This window comes from Trichoderma citrinoviride (genome assembly GCF_003025115.1).
Source record: "Trichoderma citrinoviride strain TUCIM 6016 unplaced genomic scaffold BBK36scaffold_23, whole genome shotgun sequence".
Lineage (NCBI taxonomy): Eukaryota > Fungi > Ascomycota > Sordariomycetes > Hypocreales > Hypocreaceae > Trichoderma > Trichoderma citrinoviride.
The window spans coordinates 91,706-112,852 of record NW_020194731.1 but is presented as its reverse complement, the minus strand read 5'-3'; the positions used below and the strand labels follow the sequence as shown (position 1 = coordinate 112,852).

General features: G+C 48.7%; 8 protein-coding genes across 8 annotated transcripts; 3 read left to right on the top strand and 5 right to left on the bottom strand.

Annotated features, from left to right (window-relative positions):
- Window positions 1-1,039: 1,039 nt before the first annotated feature.
- On the bottom strand, window positions 1,040-2,038 carry BBK36DRAFT_1131011 (Metallo-dependent phosphatase; the record flags this gene model as incomplete). Its single annotated transcript, XM_024891905.1, has 1 exon — window positions 1,040-2,038. One exon carries the CDS (start codon window positions 2,036-2,038, stop codon window positions 1,040-1,042), a length of 999 nt encoding a protein of 332 aa, XP_024745064.1.
- Window positions 2,039-3,155: 1,117 nt separating this feature from the next.
- BBK36DRAFT_1131038 (hypothetical protein) lies at window positions 3,156-4,774 on the top strand (the record flags this gene model as incomplete). Its single annotated transcript, XM_024891910.1, has 5 exons — window positions 3,156-3,211; window positions 3,289-3,651; window positions 3,722-3,800; window positions 3,866-4,037; window positions 4,101-4,774. The coding sequence occupies 5 exons, from the start codon at window positions 3,156-3,158 to the stop codon at window positions 4,772-4,774; spliced, it is 1,344 nt and encodes a 447-aa protein (XP_024745063.1).
- Window positions 4,775-5,251: 477 nt separating this feature from the next.
- BBK36DRAFT_1131028 (hypothetical protein) lies at window positions 5,252-6,511 on the bottom strand (the record flags this gene model as incomplete). Its single annotated transcript, XM_024891909.1, has 1 exon — window positions 5,252-6,511. One exon carries the CDS (start codon window positions 6,509-6,511, stop codon window positions 5,252-5,254), a length of 1,260 nt encoding a protein of 419 aa, XP_024745062.1.
- Window positions 6,512-7,269: 758 nt separating this feature from the next.
- Window positions 7,270-8,641, bottom strand: BBK36DRAFT_1163677 (serine proteinase; the record flags this gene model as incomplete). The annotated part of the gene is made up of 3 exons (XM_024894560.1): window positions 7,270-7,869; window positions 7,943-8,272; window positions 8,342-8,641. The coding sequence occupies 3 exons, from the start codon at window positions 8,639-8,641 to the stop codon at window positions 7,270-7,272; spliced, it is 1,230 nt and encodes a 409-aa protein (XP_024745061.1).
- Window positions 8,642-10,600: 1,959 nt separating this feature from the next.
- Window positions 10,601-11,574, bottom strand: BBK36DRAFT_1131086 (alpha/beta-hydrolase; the record flags this gene model as incomplete). Its single annotated transcript, XM_024891918.1, has 2 exons — window positions 10,601-11,380; window positions 11,461-11,574. 2 exons carry the CDS (start codon window positions 11,572-11,574, stop codon window positions 10,601-10,603), a joined length of 894 nt encoding a protein of 297 aa, XP_024745060.1.
- Window positions 11,575-14,897: 3,323 nt separating this feature from the next.
- Window positions 14,898-16,824, top strand: BBK36DRAFT_24222 (molybdopterin binding oxidoreductase; the record flags this gene model as incomplete). Its single annotated transcript, XM_024897982.1, has 5 exons — window positions 14,898-14,933; window positions 14,987-15,385; window positions 15,454-16,180; window positions 16,233-16,328; window positions 16,382-16,824. The coding sequence occupies 5 exons, from the start codon at window positions 14,898-14,900 to the stop codon at window positions 16,822-16,824; spliced, it is 1,701 nt and encodes a 566-aa protein (XP_024745059.1).
- Window positions 16,825-17,559: 735 nt separating this feature from the next.
- Window positions 17,560-18,516, top strand: BBK36DRAFT_24221 (alpha/beta-hydrolase; the record flags this gene model as incomplete). The annotated part of the gene is made up of 1 exon (XM_024897981.1): window positions 17,560-18,516. The coding sequence occupies one exon, from the start codon at window positions 17,560-17,562 to the stop codon at window positions 18,514-18,516; it is 957 nt and encodes a 318-aa protein (XP_024745058.1).
- Window positions 18,517-18,800: 284 nt separating this feature from the next.
- Window positions 18,801-20,647, bottom strand: BBK36DRAFT_1131048 (hypothetical protein; the record flags this gene model as incomplete). Its single annotated transcript, XM_024891913.1, has 6 exons — window positions 18,801-18,847; window positions 18,900-19,152; window positions 19,257-19,520; window positions 19,581-19,680; window positions 19,770-20,459; window positions 20,529-20,647. The coding sequence occupies 6 exons, from the start codon at window positions 20,645-20,647 to the stop codon at window positions 18,801-18,803; spliced, it is 1,473 nt and encodes a 490-aa protein (XP_024745057.1).
- Window positions 20,648-21,147: the final 500 nt, after the last annotated feature.

Here is a 21,147-nt window from a genome sequence, read left to right as displayed (position 1 = left end):
CGTATTTTGGGGGGATGCCACCTTCACCGATTAGCATCGTCCCTTTCGTCTCGAACAGCTGAGGCCAAGTACTTTAAATCTTATGAATGAGAAGGAATCACGTGCCGTAAGTTATTCAATGCAAGGCGCCCGATATGACTCAAGCACCGGAATAGTTGTGTTCCGTCCTGATATCTAGGCGTAGCTATCCGACCCGAAGTTGCACAGGTATCACCCTACAGCCAATCTCCAAGCACGACAACCATCCACGAATCCAGATTTCCATTTCCCCGCACTTGAAATAGGGGGGGCGAGGCTCGGGCGTTGGATCAGCCTTCTCTCTGAGAGAAACGAGAGACTAGGTAGTATTGGTACTTGTTGTTGGCCCGGTCTCTTAGAAACATGGGAAAGTTATCGGGCTATCATGGTCCATGCGAGCATTGATTATACCTGTTTACAGGGCATATGCGATCTACTTTATCGGTTCTGCCAAGACGAAACTAAACGGCAAAATCGAGTCAGACGACATTGTAAAGCACGAAATGGCGCCTCCTTTAACTCTCACGACCTCTGAGGCCAGTATGTCTGAAAATGTTAGATTCTGTCATGCTCACGATAGTTTGAGACTGAAGAAGTCACACCAACCAATCAAACCTCCCACATGCTTGCCTTCGTTGCGATAACCTATTCTGCGATGAGCATAGGGGAAACAGTATGATGTATTAAAAGATTGATACTGAAGCTGAACGATGATCAATCAAGTTTGAGTATCCCATACCGACACAGTAGCTACCGAGAGACGTCAAGGTTTGGCGAAACAAAGCAATCCTGAAGTCCGCCCCGTTGGACAATGATTGCTTTTCGTTGTCCACGTGTCCATGAATAGTAACTTGTAATGTTTCCTGTGGCTCTATCTGCCCTTATGAGAACCTCCGCCATGGTGTACAACGCATTCTTTGACAAAGGTGACGTCTCTATTTCAGCCGGTGATGGAGATATAAGAATGGGTAGGAAGAAGACGGAAATGCGTGGTGTAGGTAGGTGCAACATATCTGAGGAGTCAAGCGAAACCTGGCAACTCGATGTCCACAACCCACGGCAGCTGATCTAACCCTTCTTGTCCCATGACAGCTGCATTGATGAATAAAGTCTTTCCACTTGCTCCCAATGGCGATTGGTCGCTGAGGTGACTCACCTCACAATACCCACGCTCTCTGTAGGCAGCGAGTCTCTCTTCTCTCGCTTTTCTTTCCTCTGGGGAATCAAACTTGGATCCTCTGAGGCTTGCCATGTTTTCAATAACTTGTGACTCGTTGTTATCTATATCCGTGAAATGTGAGGGAGCGTCTGATATCACGGATCTCCAAGCAACCAGCTTAGCACCCCACCCCTCATGGGCATGTCCGAAGCAGTGAATTCGAGGCTGAGCTTTTGCTATGGCCGCAAAGAGCTGCGGACATCCCACCCTCTTCTTATCTTCCGAAAGGTCCAGAATTCCGTGGGGTGGTCCGTGTGTGATAGCGATATCGATCGCTTTAGTGATGCTGAAGGTATGGTCATCGTTGTACTGAAAGCCCCAATCACTCGATGATATAGTGGTTGGGGTGTATGGGCTTGCGTAGATAGTTAGACGGGCACCATTTCTGAGATTGAATTGATGTGTCCCTTCCTCCAGGAATACTATGCTCTTTTCTCTTAGCTGTAGTAGCAAATTCCGAGCTGTCCCATAGTCACCATACTCTTTTTTGATCAATGCATCATCGATGGGTTCTGATGCAAAATTGACTGCTTCAGAGATCTTCCTCTTGAAAACTGGTATATCAAGGGAGAAGTCATGGTTTCCGGCAATGATGATCTTGAGGGGAGCGTTGATACTCTCAATCAATTGTATGGCTGCTCGAAACTCATCCAGCTTGGAGTGCTGTGTCAAGTCGCCGCAATGTACGGCCACATCAACCGGCGTCTTGATCTCCACTGGCAACTGCAAGCCATGTGTGTCCGAGATTATGAGCAACCTGGTCTGGATACCACGGGATGATACCGGCCGCGCTGGTGCCATTTCCTCGGAGGCCGGATGGGACGGAATCTGTATAGGTAGGTGCAAGACTATGGAAGCCCCTGGCAGATCTTGTCGAAGTTGCGCACAGTCGTCGGGGGGGGGGGGATGTGTCTCAATTTATATCGTTCACGGTGGATGGCGCTGTGCACTAACGCAAAGTCAAAAATCCTCTCGATGCCTCAAGGAACAATACTGTGCCTTCAATCGTTTTTTCCTTGAGTGAATGATGTGAAATATCACCCATTCATGAGACACCTAGAAGGCGAAATGGAACACTCCTTGGATTGATGTAATGCTCGTGAAGATGGCCGCAGATCGAGACTCCAATGACCCGGTGGGCAAATTCCCCCTACTGCATGCCTGTAGCTAATATTACTGTGTAGTAGCGTTTTTTGGTGGCTGCGTTAGACTTTGCGCATTGATGGTTCCAGGTCGCTACCTGCTGGGGGCAGCAAATACTGGGTGCCGCAGCGCGGAGATGGGTCCCGTCGTGCTATGTAATAAATCTACTGAGGTAGTCAAACGCCAACAAGTGGTAATGGTAAACAAGTCGATACTTCGCCTAGCGTACAACCTAAGTGCATCTAGACAGCTTGCGTCCAAGCAGAAATGGAGGTAAAGCGTATCGTCGTGGGGTACGTCAGGATATATCCATCTTGACGTAGCCAGAGAAGATTACCTCAAGACTGTTTTCCCTTTTACTGGACCATAATTGGGCCTCGAGAGCCTTTTAGTTTGTGCGGATTTGGCAATTCTCAAACCCGACTATTGCCAGAGATCTAGCCAAAGTAATGGGAGTAAAATTGCGTACCTGTCGCTATTTATGTATCGTCTGATTGGCATCCCATGGCGGGCAGGCGGGAACTCGGCAACCTAGCGGCTGATCATGTTAACGCTCCGGTAATAGATCTTGGTTTCAACTACCTAGGTATATTTCTCACATCACGATTGCATCATTGCTGTCGTAAGACTAGAGTTGCTGTATGGACCTTTCCTGAACCCGCGGAGTATAAAAGCTGTATGCCGTAAAGTAAGCATACTCAAACGTAGCATCTCTATTGCTCGATTTTGCGCTTCTTTTCCAGCCCTTACACAACCGATCGTCAACTCGTTCACAATGGTTTGGCAACACGGCGACCATCATGATATTCCGCGTCAATGGCGCATCAACAAGTATGAACCATCTTCACGAAATTCACTCATCTTCATCAGTGGGACATCGCGATCTGACAGACGTTTGCTTCATCTAGACCTGGCGCATGGCTTCCAGCTGATCACCGTGTTCATCGCGAATACCTTCGTCGCGTGACTGACCATGTCGACAAGCACCCCAATGAGAAGCTGACGCCAGCGCTGCAAGAGCTCAAAGAGTTGATCGAGGGCAACTCAAGAGTGTATATGTATTTCACTCAAATGTTCGAAGAAATCCCAAACAAGCGACCGTATTGGCACGATCCCACAGGCACCAAACAAATTCGCGACTATCATCACATGCTTCAAGTGCTCAATCACATTGTCACAAGAGCCCCAGAGTGGACTGACGCGGCCGAAAGCGCTGGTGTCGTTGGAGTGCCCTTTTGCGCGATTCTCGACTATCCCATGGGCACAGCAAGGTGCGTAGAACGAGAGCATCAACGATCTGTAAGAGAAAAGGGTAATCATTTGCTAACCTCGCCTTGTCAGCGGCCACGCTGCATTCCTGGATCCAGAGGTGAATAAAGCGATCAAGAAAGTTCTTAACGAGTGGGGGAAATATCTCGAGGTAATTGGAAGCCACGATACTCTCTGATACATTGTGTGCAAGTATACTGAGACCTTCAACTGCAGTCTCCAGAATCAGCAGAGGCTTTGGGAGATCACAAACTTGGCTGGTTCGGCGAAACGGGCCGAAATGACGTTATGGAAGTTGCCAACGCTCCATACAAGACATCCATGAAGTTCCAAGAGATGTTTGTCTGTGACCCAACCGCCAAATTTCACGGGTATAAGTCCTGGGATGGTAAGCGTTTCTATGGCGCAGAGGTTGGAAACGCGGCACATGTGCTGACAATAGCACTTCCAGACTTCTTCACTCGAAAGGTCCATGATAAAGCAAGACCCGTCGCATCTCCGGACGACGATAATGTCATCGCCAATGCATGTGAATCCAAGGTGTTCAACATTCAGCGAGATGCCCAGTTGCGGGATCGATTCTTCGCCAAAGGCCAGCCTTACTCAGTCCTTGATATGCTCGCACACGATCCGCTGGCCCAGCAATTTGCCGGTGCGACGGTGTACCAGGCCTTTCTATCTGCGCTATCTTATCACCGCTGGCATTCTCCTGTCTCGGGGACCATTCGGCGCGCATTCGTCCAGGACGGCACCTACTTCAGTGAGCCATTGTTCGAAGGCGTTGGCGATCCTAATAATAAAGACATCGATACCGGTGGCATATCGGTGGGCCAAGGTTATCTCTCTTCAATGGCAACTCGGGGTATCATCTTCATCGACGCTGACAATCCTGCCATTGGTTTGATGGCTTTTATTGCCATCGGCATGGATGAGGTTAGCTCTGTTGACATCACCGTAAAGGAAGGGCAGCATGTCAAGAAAGGCGACGAGCTAGGCATGTTTCACTTCGGCGGCTCGACTCATTGCCTTTTGTTCCGCAAGGGAGTCAAAGTCTCAGACTTCCCCGAAGTGGGCAGAAAGGAAAATGTCCCTGTCCGTGGTAAGCTCGCTGTCGTCACGCCTTAAGAGGGCACGTCAGCGCTGGCAACGAGACGACTAGACATATACCCGCTTGTTAAATATCCTGTGGTCAAACGACTTTTACATAGATATGCGCAGCGCGGATAATATATACAATAGAAATCTGTTCACCAACCCCCAGCCTTCCCATCGAGTGTTCTGTGGCTGAACCTTCAAGAGCTATTTTGCGATGTTCGCCATATGAGCTTGGGAAAGGTCGTCTATTAGCAAATATATAATCTTCCTGTTATCTTCATTCTTTTCAAATCAGGGCGGCGAAGGACAACTGGTGATTCAGCAGCAAGGGAACGACCCGTATTCCGCCTCTGCCACACTGAGGACCTCACGGATCCGAGTGCCATTCCACGTATTCCGAGATGCGTGGAGAAAATAGATATGAGGTAATGAAAAGGTATTATATTTTGTTTTCAATACCCGCTTGAAAGATATTTTAGAATGCGTCACGCTCATCTTTACCCAGCCCTAACTACCTCCTACTACACCGTCTGCGCCTACCTCTGAAGCCAGCCAGTCTCTCCAAGCACCGTCGTTGATGATGTACCTCACCCTGGCCTCTAACCATTCCGTGTTTCCCCAGAAGCCCCAAGAGGCCTGAAACCGACACCAGTCTACAAGCGCAGCCTCCCAGTGTCGGAGAAAGTCCTCCCACTCATACACGGGTGTCTTGTGGCCATTTCGGTCGCCCGACAATATGAGCCAATAATGCTTGAGCAATCTCTTTTCACACTCCTCCATTCCCAATTTCGCTGGAATGGGCTTGTTCTTCGTGAGCATGCTCAATGGGATGGAGCAAGTAAAGAGCTTAGCCAGATCGCAAGCGCCCAGGCCAATTCCGGCATACTGAAAGTCAAAGAACACAACATCATCGCCAGATTCTGTTGAGAAGAGATTTTCGGACTTTACGTCTCCGTGGATGTATGTTTCATATGGCCGGCCACATGGAGTCAGAAAGTCGGCGACTTGTTCAGCAAGAGATGCTTTACCGTCCACAGAGGTGCAAAAAGCATCAGACCATTCTGAGGATCTGTCTTGGGCAAGCAGCCGATACTCTTGGCGCCTGGTGGCCAAATATGTGTATCCGCCATTCAACCAGAGGGCCTTCCCGCCAGATTTGGGATCTGTTTGACGCCTCGAGGCCTCTTCAAGTGGCGGCAAAAGAAATTGGCTAAGGTTCTGCGGCATATAGGTCCAGGAGCTACTATGAAACTTGGCCAACCACGTCAAGGCTGCATAGACCTGCTTGCTCGAAAGCACCGCTCGTTTCTCGCCGGAAAGAGGAAAATCAAGCCTCAGGTCGTTCATGAGAGTAGCAATCAGATGATCAATACCGTGCTCAGCCGCCTGTTTCTGCATTCTTCTTGTCGAAGCAAAGCACTGAGCCACTGCTATGTTACCAGCAAGGTGCGGAGCAACTTCATCGTAGAAATATTGCTCAACCTCATAGCTAAAGATTTTCCGAAGATGTCCTTCATCGCCAGATTTCGTCGGAGGATGAACGATCTTCAGCACCAGATGGATTGTACTGCCTTGGCCATCTGCTTGAGCTCGGGAGAAGCGCTGCCACCGCGTGTCCTCATAATCTGCGGTTGGTCGAGCAGAAATGGCACAAATGTGGCCATATCCCGCCCAAAGACCCTGGATGGCGGTGCATGAAATCAATTCAAGGTCGAGCCAAGAGAGGAGAATGGCTGCAATCTGGCTTGGGGAGACGTTTTGGTCCATGATGGCGGAACTGCGCAATGGCACGTGGCAGATCAATTGCTGCAGTGGTAAGATTGAACGAGGCTATTTTGGCGGTAACGAAACGACCCAAAAACTTTTGTCGCCAACATGTGCATTGGGATTGAGGCAGCAGTTAGCTGGATTATGTAATCACCCCTTCTCGTCCTGTAGAAGGCGCGAATGAAGAGGCAGCCAAGCAGCGCAGCGAGTAATTCTACTCAGAGCTAGTAGATCTTTGTAGGTCTCCCGTTTTCAACTGCTTTTTCATGCCCATAAGACGACATGGCTGATGAGTATCAGCAGCATCACTAACATGAGGATGTGATTTCAGCTAAAGTATGCACGAGATTCATGATGATTCTTCAGAGTTCATGGCGTTCAAGACTTACCCAGTCCTTCATCTACATACCCTCTAGTATCGAGAAGGAATCATACGGTACCTGCCTATGAGAATGGTACCATTGTTATACTACCTAGGTACTTAAGTTGCTTCCTCGGGTAGAGCATCGAAATCACTTGGCATAGAGAACCTGAGCATGGAAATTAGATCGTTCCCTCTTAATTTGTTTTTTTTTCCATAGGTACCTAGCCTGATTATGGAATACCTAAGGTACCTATCTAGTATGTGTACCCCCGCAGCACATTCAGAACTTGTAAGTCACGCCGACGCAGAATCTAGAGTTCTGTAGCGTCTATTGACTATCAATGGAGAACCTCTTAAGTATACCTTTAGCCAAGCCGCTTATTTAAGCACCTCTCTAAGCACTGTTTCCGTTGAAGATGATAGTGTTAGGGCTGCCATTCAGACTGCCAGTGACGCGGCCAGTAGTAGCCAGGGCCTTGATGCGGTTAGTGACAGCAGCTGGGGTGCTAAGGCCCTCAAGAGACTGAAGGTAAAGGGCGAGGCCGACAACGTGAGGAGTGGCCATGGAAGTACCACTAATAGTGTTTGTGGCAGTGTTGGAGCCAATCCATGAAGACAGGATGTTGACACCGGGAGCAAAGACGTCAACGCCAGCACCATAGTTGGTGAAGGAAGCGGTGCGCCAGTTGATGTCAAGGGCAGCAACGGTGATGGCGTTGGGCACATTGGCGGGAGAAGTACTAGAAACAGGCTGGGGGTTCCCAAGGGCATCACCGTTGCCGGCGGCCACGATAGTTAAAACACCCTTGTTGTAGGCTGCGTTAATCGCCGTGGTCCAAGTAGAAGAAGCGGGTCCCCCGAGAGACATGTTGATGGCAGACTTGCTGGCACGGCTGCGGGACACGATGTCGTTCACGGCCCAGTTATAGCCGTCGAGAATGACCGAGGTACTGGCGCTGTTTCCCTGGAAGACTTTGACGGAAATCAAGCTGGCCTATTGTTTCAGAGTCAGCTAGGCATGCTCACGGCTTACATACGAAAGGAAGACGAGTAATATGCTAGCTTACCTGCTTCGCAACGCCATAGGTAGAGCCACCGATTGTTCCGGAAACGTGAGTGCCGTGACCGAGAGTGTCAACGTGATCTCCGCCAGCGGCGTTGTAGCCGAGGCTGGCACGTCCGCCGAATTGCTGGTGAGCAATATTGATTCCAGAGTCAACAACGTAGGCAAATGTTCCGCTACCAGCCGAGGTGTCATAGATGTAGCTGGTTGAGCCGGGGGTCCGGTGGGAGACCGTGCCGAGACCCCAAGGGGCACCAGTCTGAGTGGTCAAAGCACGCTTGTCTTCAACAATGTCAGACAGCCACATGATGTAGTCGGGCTCGACGGAAGCAACCTGATATTGTCATGAACACCATAGACATCAACATCTGGCGTCTCGCCTACTGGCAGGATGAATACTCACATCGGGGCTGGCCTTGATCTGCTCAACGGTCTCCTCATCAAACTCGCCAGCATAGGCATTCCAGGTGTCGATGTTGTAGGTCTTCTCAACACCAGCAGTGTTGCGCTTGCCGAGTGAGCGCCTGTGGAGGTCTTTCACCCAAGTAAGGTGAGAATCGGCATCGACGGAGGCACCATCTTTGAGAGTCACAATGAACTTGTTGGGAACAGCTTCGGGCAACTTGTGATTAACAGCAGGAGCGGCCAGGACAGCGGGGAGCAGGGCTCCAAGGTAAAGAGCAAGGCGACGGATGCTGGTCATTGTGAAGATGTCTTTTCACAGCGGAAGAGAAACAGGAACAGTTGGTAGCTGGGTCAGGTTCACGTCGTTCTCGTCGTAGGGAGGGCAAATTTATATAGTTATTTTGCGCCTTACGCTCGAGCAGTCGTTTGGCAAACTGACGCTATCATCGCGTTTATCTTCGCAACCTCTAAGGTGATCTGCGTGGTCTCTTGCAACATATAACCAAGCTGCCTAATGTGACCTAGAACAACCCGGCGCAGCCAATACTCGATGTTTTCATTACGGCAGTCACATTGTTAAGCTCTTGGCATCTAGTTTTGAAATGGACAGGAGTACGACGTAGCAATAATGTCTGCATATTTACTCATAACAGTTCATACCATTGATTGAAGAATGACCGCATGCGTAGACCACATCCGAGCCTTACAGAGAGCCCTCTGCAGATAGACTCTTTCCTTTCCCTAGGTAGTTTCGAGACTTTCATGATATTCTGCCCTAGCCATGCGCGAATACTCTTGTTGTTTAAGATTCTCTTTTAAGGTTATTTGTCGCCCACAGCTTACTCTAGCTAGCTAAAATAGGTATCACTACTCTATAAGCTTAAACTACCTGCTAGGTACTATACTTATGTACCTCTTAGAAGACGGCATATATCAAGCACTTAACCCATCACCATGCACACTAAGATTGCACCAATGCTTGTGCACCTGCTCATTGTGTCACGATGTCCGAGCGTTGAGGAACCTTTGAGTCGGGGGCGCGGGAGAGTTCTCTATGGCGCCATTGCCGCCGGCGCCTCGCCAGTAAGAAGGAGGGGACGTCAAGCATCTGTACTTTGATAGCGCTAGAAAAGGAAGGTCATCCAGTAACGGCATCGACCAGCCTTCAAAAGATCCAAGATCCTAGGTTGCCGTTAACTCCACATAGTGGGAAACAGGCTATCGGAGATAAAACATCAACATTCGCCTTGGCCTTCGATAAGCCGGATTACTATTCGGCAGGAACGTGCGACACCTGCGACATCCCCAACGCTACTGAGGACAATTTGAAGCGACAGTCAGAGTGCCGCAAAGCAGAACTCTGCAGGGAGGGACTTCGTGACTCTAATACGATGAATGTAGCGGCACAATGAACTGCCAGTTGGTCAAATGTGCGGCGCTCGAATTGTGGTAAAAGACAAGATTGTCAGATGCCGGATGGACGCACATGAGAAAGTTCAGGGAATCGGATAGTCATTATATATACCCCACCCAAGATTTCGTCGGTAAACCTTGTTTTAACCAACCGCATCCCAGTTCATCCGATACAAGATGCAGTTGCCTCAAAGGCGGACTCTAGCCTTATTTCGGGCATGCAATGAGTTACGGATAGCTTCACGGGCAGGAATCGAAAGATGCTGGGAAACAGTGGCAGCTCTTAAAGGTGGAAAAAGGGACAGCTTGTCTCAAAAATGAGGCTTTCAGTCAAATGTAGAAGTACAATGCAAAAGCATAGGGTTGCTGGCAGACTACGAACATATGTATGTGTCATAATGCTCTGTAGAAGCCTTCTGTTGGTACCGGCTTTTACCGAGTTTATAGACAGCCTAGGAACTTCCCTGCACATATAATGCATGCAAAACATCTTTGTCGGTATTCAGGTGTCTTGTTCGAAGGCACGGTGTCAAGAGCGTTCAGGACATCATCCAGAAGCTGAATCATGTTTAGCCGACGTGGTGCAACTATATCTAGTGATAATAATAGGCTTCGGCGGTGCTCGTGAGCCGAAGGGTGATCCTTCGCCATCAAGAGCTAGAGCTCTTTATTCTTCGCCGTGAAATGTGACCCTAGACAGCCTAATAGTTACACGAATTTGGCATTATAGTCATGCATACATGCAGCCATGAATGTGTTAGAAAAGCCTGGGAGCAGAGAAAAGACTAGGAAAGAAAGGGAAAAAAAAAAAAAAAAAAAAAAGCCATATATTCCATGTCTGAAGCTACAGACACTGCTTCAGAAAGTTTATCTGAAGTCGAATGCTTTCCACGCTTATTTCCCCTTGGTAATGGTTGAAATGATTACCACCCTTCAGAATATGGAGCTGCTTCGGTTCCCGTGCTAGCCCAAATGCTTGCAGTTGCAGCGACAGCAATTCTTCATCCTTTTCTCCCACAATCATTAGCAGAGGCGCTGGCGCAACTCGATGAATATACCGAATCGGCTCGAATCGAAGTATTCTGAAGAGGCTCATTGTGGTGATTTTGTTTTCCCAGTTGCCACCCTGTGCGGCGGCATCTTGAAAGAAGCGGTAACTGACCGCATCTCGGAGTACAACAGGTGCAGTACCGGCCTCTGCCTCGTCAATTGTCGATGCAACGATACCAGTAAGGGGCCAAGCTTCCCCTTTGCGAATCTTGGCACGGTCTCGTTGTGCCATATCGAGAATTGGTTGGCCTGTTCCCATCAAAAGCTCTCCCGATACGAATGGCACAACAGCAACAACTGCTTTGACTCGACGATCAATGGCCGCAGTAGATATAGCGACCCCTCCAGAGAGGCTCACTCCCCAAAAAGCAATTCGCTCAGGGTCAACATCCGGAAGAGATGCGGCGTAGTCAAAAGCGTCAACGTAGTCATCCTGCGCTTTGATAGGATCGATGTCATATCTGCGGCCACCGCTTTCTCCAAAACCCCGATTGTCATAGAGAAGAACGTTAAAGCCCGCCTTTTGAAGCTCAACTGCGATCCGGTCGAGGAAGTGCTCCTTGAGCGCCGAGATCTATAATCAATGCCATCAGTTGCCAAGACTCCAATAGTGAGAAGAAGAAAATATCTGGGTGAAACAATCGCTTGGCGTACCCCATGTGTCATGATCACACATGGATCTTTTTCCGAACCGGCTGGAAAGAACCATCCTTTCAGGGCTACACCATCGATTGTTTGGATAGACACGTCGCGCCTGTGCTCCGACATCGCGAGAGTACTTGCAAACTGAAATGTCGTGATATAGGTATCGAGTACTGGTCGTCGACTCAAGGTGATGTACTTTTACTCTGTATGATACTTTGTGCATTTCTCTACAAACGATCCGGATAATTGGCTCTATATATACTTCTCACGATCGGTATACCTTGGGATTTCGGATATGGAGCAATAACCACAAGTAATGACCGACTGGTCAGCATTTGCCGACAATATGGACTCATTAGATGCAGCGTTAACCAATCGGTATCGAACCAGCGTACTGTTTCCAAGCCAATGAAGTCTCTGAGCTTGTAGGGAAAGCCCTTGTGAGACACATTGGTGAGTCCCGCAATCAGAAGATTAATAAACTGTCCGTTGGTAATGAAGACAGTCAGATGTAATTATTGGCGTGGCTTACCTGTGGGTTGTGATTTGGTCCGTAGATGTCCGAGCTGCTGTTCATTCATGCGCTGTGCAGCTGCAATACGGGTGCTGTTGCTATAAGCTGAGTAAGATGCAGCCTTGAAGTGTTCCGTAAGTGCTCTATCGATCATTATTGTGGACAAAGCCTTCACAGGATGCCCAGGAGCCATCTCGAGGCATACTTTGTACGACGTATACAGCTCTGCTGGTCACATAGTCTTCCGTAGAGTAGATTACGAGATGATTCCTCTGAATTATGTTGAGACTGCATTTGTGTACGACCCAGTGTACTAGAGTCGTCTTGATAGATTATATGCCACCTAGGATCTATGATCATCCCGAGCATAATGCGGATGGTTGTATAAAGATGGCGCATGACTGTGAGACCTTTATGAAGGAGTAGGCCCGAGGCACAGCACCACTCGTTAATGTTTGTGTGGCTTCTTCTGCTCTGCCATTCTCAAAGCCGACTAGTTGAAGAAGATATGGATGGCGTGAAGGCACCAGCCTCTTTGTTATCAGAGCTAATGAAGTCGAATCGCAGCATCCTCGGACAAGTGCAACAAAGCGATCGGTACGGAGCACAGCGTACATAAGCAACCACAGCAGCAGAAGTGGGTCTCTATACGTGAGACCAAGAATGGTAATTTATTACGAAAGAGGACAAACAGCTCAAGTATTAGGGCTACTGTGGTATCTTCCAACTTATCAGCAGTCTAGTACACGATGTGAAATCGTACGTTTGACCTACTCCCGAAGATGACATCGGAATAGTGAGCTAAAGCTCCACGAGAGGTTGGCGTCGGCCCGGACGAGCTCGGAAGCAGCAGAGGGGGGCGTAATCGTTCTTAGCCTTCCAGCTTCCATTCGCATGCGCCAACGCTGGAGTCCACATGACCGCAACAGAAGAAACATGGACGAAGAACATCCATATTGCGGGATTTCCTTCTCTTCGCACCTTTGACATTCTCCTTTGGCTCCCTGGTTGGACTTCTCTTCTGCGAACTACGAACCGCATAATGCGTTACGGGCATCGCCTTCGCAAACAGTTCGCTGATTTAGTAATAACAAAGGACCCAAAGAAGACAATGTTCGGACCAGCTGCTAAAATTCGCGCCAATTCTCGCGCATGTGACTCATTACAGCTCACTTTGCCTACAAATTCATGAGAGTTGAGACGATCAGAGGCGGATACGAGAGATGAGATACCCGATACTGGCATACCCAAGCCACATCGTGTGCTTTGCAATGCGGCTTCAGCAATCTTCGATCGCCTGATTTGGCTTATTTAGGTATTTGCTTTTGCTTCATTTGCTGTCACGTCACAATGTCTCAGGATTAAGGCTGCCTCACCAACTCACTTGAGCCCCTCATACTGCCTGTTCATTAAGCAAAGATTTGATGTTCTAAATCCCTTTATAAGCTCTAAAAGTAAACCTACATTTCATCAGGGCCCAATCAATGTTGTCTTTCCATCGTATTTTTGTGCCTTCCAGCCTTCAAAATATCTTCTCCTCTATCGCTCATTGTCAATTTGTGAGCGTGATATGGTGTCAAGCTCGCTCAAGATGGGCGATGTCCGGCAGCCAATCAAGCAGTCGCTGCCGATAGATGTACGCAAAGCATAAGGCTCCGGACAAAAGTCAGTGGACCGCAAACAAACACACTGTCCTATGACTGTTCCATTCACTACGTGGGACTTCTTTCATGAAGGGCTATTGGCATAAACGTGTTTGCACCATACTATACCGCGCAGACAAAGATGCTACCGCTAATGACTGAGGCTCTTCTGCTTCTGACTGTGCTGGCCTGGGATCCGTCCTCAATGTTATTGATGGAGCAACGCGCCTAATCGCCGATGAATCAATAGTTTGCCGAGCACTTGTGATCAATCCACGACTGGAAGTTCATAACGCTATCGATAATGTAAGCGGTCTGATGAAGGGAGGGGACATGACGGCCAGTCTCAGGCTACCTGGGAATGTTATGCGCGTAATTACGAGTAGGTAGAGACGTTTGTAAAACGGTATTTGTTGCTTCTACATGCTACTGCCAAGAGCTCGAGGTATGCTTGCGTGTATTCGAGACATACTAGCCATTTGGAAGAGAGGGTGAAAAGCGAAGAGCGTTCGTCCTTACTTGGGGCATGGATCATTTCTCCAATGGATGTGCGAAGAGAGCATAGAAACTCAAGTTGTCTCGTTGTCAACGATTCTGGGGTTGCAATTGTAAAATCTTTTCAAAATGGCCGGAGAAGTAGCCCATAGTATGTCTTCTGGGGTCTCATCGCCCAGGCATGTGTGGCTTCAATTTTCTTTGCCAGCAAGCGGAGAAATATAAGGTAAGATGAAAAGGTTAGAACATTGCGGCATACAGAGAAGTCCTCAGGAAGCACCCATACTAGACGCTAACTTCTATGATGTGACTGCTCATACTATTCACACCCATGCACATACTGATTTTGTGGTCCTTGTTCTTGCTCTATCCGCTTACAGAGGTGAGAGTATGGAGAGGTGGCAAGCCTCTTTGACTCTTTGGGTAAGGGGTTGACTAGCTATTGCACGCAGGGTCATTGCATCAACGAGCTTAGCCAAACTCTCATGTTTATGCTCTCCAAGATAGATACCTCTCCAGTATCTCTTCGTTCAGCGACTTATCATATTATAAGACCTCCTGATAGATCATCGAGACCATAGATACGCATAACGCTCAATCATAGTGACGTAACATCCGCAGATAGATATGAGTATCAGAATGTCGACAAGACCCCGCACGGGGAACATCGTCGCGACTGATGCCCAAATTCGTATATTAAGAGGAAGCACCATCTCCTACGCGCGGTTCTCATTCTTCAGCAAAGCACTCACCGAATCGCCTTACCCACCATCGCCCTAACTCCCTATACTGAAATGGACTTTGAACGTAGGGACCGTCTTGGCCGCCAAGTGAGTTCAATGATGAGCATTGAGGGAGGAGTTCTGATTGTGGAAACGCTTAGCCTCCCAATGAATGGAATCTTGAGCAAGGGTTGGATCCGGCCCGCTTAGGTCTACGGAACCAGAGCAATCTCAAGATTCATACAGAAACACAGCTTCCTACTGTGACAAACTCGGCAGAACTTCGTACAGACGCGGATTATGATGACCCGACTTTTGTCGTCCAAGAAGAGAGAAAAGGGTGGAAAGGCTATGTGGAGTGGGAGGATTACCCCGAGAAGAAGGCGAGAGCTCGCAAGCGATTCTCCCGGTACAAGTTTCCACCACCTCCGGAATTCCAGCTTGCGCCAATTCCAGCAACCAATCCCATCCTCGAGGGTGTTCGTTGGAAGCTCTGGCACAAGGCAATTGGCGGAGCGCTCACCGATGTGCCTGAAGATAGCTGGAAGACAGTGCTCGAGGTAATGACCGGTTGATCCATTCCCATGCACGATAGCATGTAGATCAAGCTAACTATTTCACCATTCAGGAAAAACATCCGGGCATGCTCCATCTCCTTCAGTTTCCCTACAATGGCGAGCCCCCAAAGGGCCTTCTCACTAAAGAAGCCGTCACACCCAACGAAATCCATTTTGTGCGCAACCACGGGGGAATTCCAGATATTAACCCAGCGGAATTTGACCTTCGCCTCGACGGATTGGTTAACAGCCCCAAGGTCCTTACCTTAGACGATCTCAAGAACGAAGCTCTGTTTCCACGAACCTCAATGCTCGTAACTATCCAGTGTAGCGGAACCAGACGTCTTGAGCAAATCGGCGAATATGCTGGTGAAGGCGACGAAATGATCAATGCTCCATGGGCCGAGGGAGCAATCGGCACAGCAAAATGGACTGGTGTTAGCCTCAAGAAAGTCATCAAACATTGCGGGGGTTTGAAAGAAGGGGCAAAGCACCTTGAATTCTACGGAGCAGAAACATATTTCAAGGGCGGGGACTGCATGAACTATGTCGTCTCCGTCCCATGGACAAAGGCGAAAGCGAACGAGGTACTTCTTGCATGGGAGATGAACGGTAAGCCACTGCCCAAGATTCACGGATTCCCCTTGAGGGCAGTGGTTATGGGTTACATTGGAGCTAGAAGCGTCAAGTGGCTCTACCGCATCAAAGCCATCGAACACCCCAGTCGCGCCCCGGTTCAGAGCAGAGAATATCTGTACTTCCAGCAGCAGTATGGAAAGCACAATCAACTACCTACTTGTAAGGTTATCTGCTTGGAAATTGGAGAGCATTCCAGACTAATGGACGACAGTGGGGATTCAAATCCAAGAAATGCCGGTCAGCAGCGCTATCATGAGTCCGTGGCACAAGGAAGTCGTTGTCCACAATGGCCATATTGAAGTCACTGGTAAGACTCGTCGTGATTTCAGTACAAAGTTTATAAGATGTTAATCACTACAGGTTGGGCCTACTCTGGTGGCGGCCGCTGGCCAGAGCGGGTTGAGCTTTCTTCGGATGGTGGCTGGGCTTGGTATGCTGTGCCTATTGAGAATATGTCACCAAAGCACAAGTGGGCCTGGAGGACTTGGACCGCTTCCGTTCCATGTGATCATGAAGGGTGGACAGAACTCGTCGTACGCTGCTGGGACAACAGTCTCAACACGCAGCCGATGGAAGTTCGCCACAGCTGGAACTGGGGACTGCACGTCACAAGCAGCTGCCACCGAGTCAAGATTTACAGCGTAAATGCAAGTCGACCCGAAACAAAGAAGAGACTGGAACAATTCGAACAACATGGCGAACCCTTTTTGCCAATAACACGGCCGACAGAGTTCAAATACATGACTCTCGCAGAGTATGAAAAGGCATGGGCTACGATGGAACCCAGAGATGTAGACAATTGAGCGCTGTCAGCAGTAGCTGGCGAAAGATTTCTATTGCACCGAATTTGCACACATTATTAAACACTTCAATCCGTACAATATTAATCCCCGTGTGGAAGCTGGAGAACAGAAATTATACCGACAAAGAAATTGCGTCTAGCTTCTGAATTGCCGCATTGTTATACGAAGGATTTTCATAGTTAGCGCTCACAACTCAGCTAGGCATAGAAGTTTGGTTGGAACCCCGTACTTCCGATGTCTGTAAACGATACATATGATGCGTGACTTCCAGTATTACGAGCAACTGCGGCTAGCCCAGCTTCATTCGAGGCCACTCGAAGACATGTTGTCAAGGTCCGACAGGCAAGTAGAGGCCTCGAAAGGGCCATCTGATCCCCATCCATCGACTCCATATCTGGACTTACAAATGCGGCGGTGGAGAGGTGTGGGCGTGGGATATGAGATAGTACTGCAGGAACATGGGTCGATCGGATCAGGTCGGATTAGGTCGGCGGCGGATCGGGGCGGCGGATTAACCAAGTATACCAGCTCAGTAACGACATGAATGGTGTTCTTGTGAGAGACGGTACTCATGATGATTGGCGAGATGCGATGTCGCAAGTTTGGAACAACATGACAAACATCAGTGCGGGAGAGTTTATAAAGGGGCAGCCGTTTCCCGCTATCGAGAGGATCACAACAGTCTTAAACACTTAGAATTCAAGCAACAAGCAACACTCAAGACGCCTTACAGAAATGTCAACTCAAGAAACCGCTCAGACACTTTACCTTGACGCTGATGGTGTTAAATATGCGTACCGCCTCATCGGAAACTCTACGGCGGGGAAGGATTCGGTTCCTCTGCTGCTGCTCAACCATGTTCGAGCGACGATTGACACTTGGGATCCCCAAGTTATCAATAATCTGACCGCGTCTGGTCGACAAATTGTCACTTATGACTATGCTGGCATAGGCCATAGTCAAGGCAAGATCGCACCCTCCGTCAGAGGTTTCGCGGTCAATCTGCTCTCGTTCCTTAACGTCCTGCTCCCGACGCTTCATACTCATCATGTCGATGTTTTGGGCTTCTCTTTGGGCGGCTACGTTGCTCCACAGCTGGTTTTGGACGCCCCAGATGTGGTTCACAAGCTGGTCCTCTCTGGCACTGGGCCGAGCCTTGGGCCAGGCCTTGAGCGGCCGATGAACGAGGTGCAATCCACGGTCTTCAATCCAACTCCGGGGCTGCCAACAATCGAAGCCTTCTTACCGTCATTCACAACTGGTAATGAAGGACAAGAATGGTTCAACAAAAGTGTATCCTCCCGACAGGGTGTGGCCGGCAGAAATGGCGAGCCTGAGATTGCAACCTTTACCACAGGGGAAGACCTTGTCAATCTTACCCAGGCTTACTTGACGTGGGATGCCGACCCAATTCCTTATTCCTGGCTGCAGACAATTCAGAAAGATGCGCTTGTCACTGCGGGAGATAATGATCTTATCGTTCCGACTCGAAATTCCTTCGTTCTTGCGCGACAACTGCCTCGAGCAAATTTGGTCATGTTCCCCAGCAGTAGCCACGGTCACTTGTTTCAATATGCAAACTACTACACCAAGGTGATTGGTGAATTCTTGGATGGTAAACTACCGACTGCACCATTCTCGGCAGGCAAAGCTCCTCCTTTTGGGACATATGGGCAGATTAATCAAGGCTGAGATCTTGTCGGTTGAGGCCTGGGCATAAAGGTCTCCCACTCCAGAAGACGATATTCTCGGCATCACCACCACGTTTCATTCTCCGAATTACAAGCAGTTCTGCTTAGTTCATTGAATACATAGGCTCCTAAATTGCAATTGACATCCCTGTTTCTCCTCAAAACAACTCTCTTCGTGATCTTCGCCTTTGGGTGTAGAGGACAAGATTCGTTTCATATTCACCTAGCATCAATGGGCTATAAAAGTCGGAGAAGATGTACTCTTTCGACCCCCCCATAAGGCATCTAAATGCCGCTTATTATACGGGCATCGATCAATTGAACATAAGATGCTAGGAGAGTCAGCTAATCGAAATCATGCGAGTAGTTCGATCATGGAGTTACCTGCAACCCTCCATCTCTTGCTTATAAGCGCCAGAGCCTCTTTGATGGCTTCACAGGATACCAAAGCACTGTATGCACCTGTCCGTGAATACTCCTTGCCATAGAATACTGCACTCCGGTAAATTGCTTCTATGCAGAGCGGTGTAATTTCATCGCCAGCGCAACTACCTGCGTCTCGAATAGCATAGGCTAATCGAAGCATGGAGGCCGCAATGTCATTCTTAAAGTCTTGTGACATCAAGCGATCTGTGATCTCATGCGGTGTCTTGCCGGGCACATGCCTCTCTTTGTCATGTAAAAGCAATCGAGCAATGATCATCTGTCAGTTGAGGAGTTCCGTTCCTGATGTGCATCAACAACATACCTGTAGCAAATGGTTGACGGGCTACACACACCAATTCCACGGAATCTACCCTCTTCCAAAGATACCTTTGTCAATGCAACAATTGTTCTGTCCAGCACTTCAACATCGTTCTGCCAAAACCCTTCCTGGATGGGCGACTCCTGGATGCTGCGGAATACTCTCCCTAATAATACTGCAGCTTGTGCAGTCAGAGAGAAACGACCCATCGTCGTGGTTGGCGGCTCAAATAGTTTGCGGACAGGGGCAAAAGACTCTCTCTATCTTTATATAAGCAACTTCATTATCGAGATCGTATGATCTCATGTACAGAACCTTACATTTTCTTCCCACGTGGCATCATCAATGGGTAGCAAGCTGTTACCGCTTGGATCCGTTGTCAATATAGGTTTGTCGGCACTTCCAAGGCTGATGAACCTACTGGTAGTTAGATTTACGTTGTTACGACTTGCCATTTGGTATGCTTATATGGAAGCTATGGCAGAAGCAGGACAAAGTCAGATACTCACCGATCGAATAGCAGAATAGTCCACCAGCTTCTGCGACGCTCTTCTGACTCCGAAGCACTAAACTCCTCTTCGGAGTATTGCTCCACTGCCTTATGAATGCCTAACGCACTCCCATATCGCACACAGTAGCCGACTGTCATGTACGCTGCCGGGTAAATAGCATGCCCAATCTCAAAGAGAGCTATGAGAATAATGGCTTGGAGGACACGCAGATCTAGAATGCCCGAGTTTTCTGCTTCTATCAGGCTGCTTTTTATGGCATAATAAGCACTGCATCGTGGTCCTTGTTCAGGAAGTGGACTCGCTAGCAACTTCATTGATGCTATTAGAAGGGTATGTGCCGGTCGTCGTGAGCTTAGAGGGCTCAAAATCCTCTCTCTGAATTCTTTTCTCGACAGAAAAGGTATTGACGGATGGATAGTTGCGAAGTATGACTTTATGAAAGCCGGGTCGGGTGCAATATGGCCAATGTATTTTGGGAGATGATCGTTGAGACTTGGATCCAGATCGGGCAGCTTGTTTAACGAACGCTGGAAGAGAATCGAGTCGAGAAAAAATACCACGGGGAAATTATCTTCTGTCGACCGAGAAATGTCCGGAGGTTGATATGAGGTAGATGCGCTGGGTATATGGTCAACAACACCAGCGATAACTGTGGTGTTACCAGTGTAGACGCAGTCCCTTCCATGTCTGTTCAGTGATTCGCAATGTGTCAGGACGTGACATACAATCACGCTTCTCGGGAGATATCGGACTGACCGTACGCATGTAGAGCATTGAGGCTTCTCTCGACTACATCGTTTCTTCGATCTCTGGCAGTGAGTGCACGACGGGCGCGTACGAGGAATAATAACTCGTGTGTCACTATCCGTACTCATTGCTTGCAACGGGAGAAGCAATTGTGCCAGATCCTCCGGGTGTCCCTCTAGGTCACCTGGGCGTCAATGAAGTTGTGGAAATCTTTCTGGCTTCAAGATTTGGATGAGCACCGAGGCTGCGGAGACGAACAATTCGACGGGGTTCGGAATTGTTCACTGTCCAGAAAGTATGGAGTACGACATGCAGTTTTCATGGACTCCACTGTTTCTGGTCCAATGCTACAGGCAGCATGTAACGCGAAGCTGATACAGGTCGGTGAGCAGATGCCGCACTGAGGCGGCCTGCAACCTTGTCTTTATTAGAGGCTACATGGCTGGTACAAAATCTGTCGCTAACATTCAATCAGCCCCTACTGCAGACTCCCACACGAAGTGCCAAGATAGTACATGATAAGGGGGATCGCTTCACCCATTCAATAAACACAGTATATGGGCCGAGTAGCATAGGGTTCTCAAGCATAGGTAAAAATCAGGCTGCATCAAAGCTGAGGGATGATCAC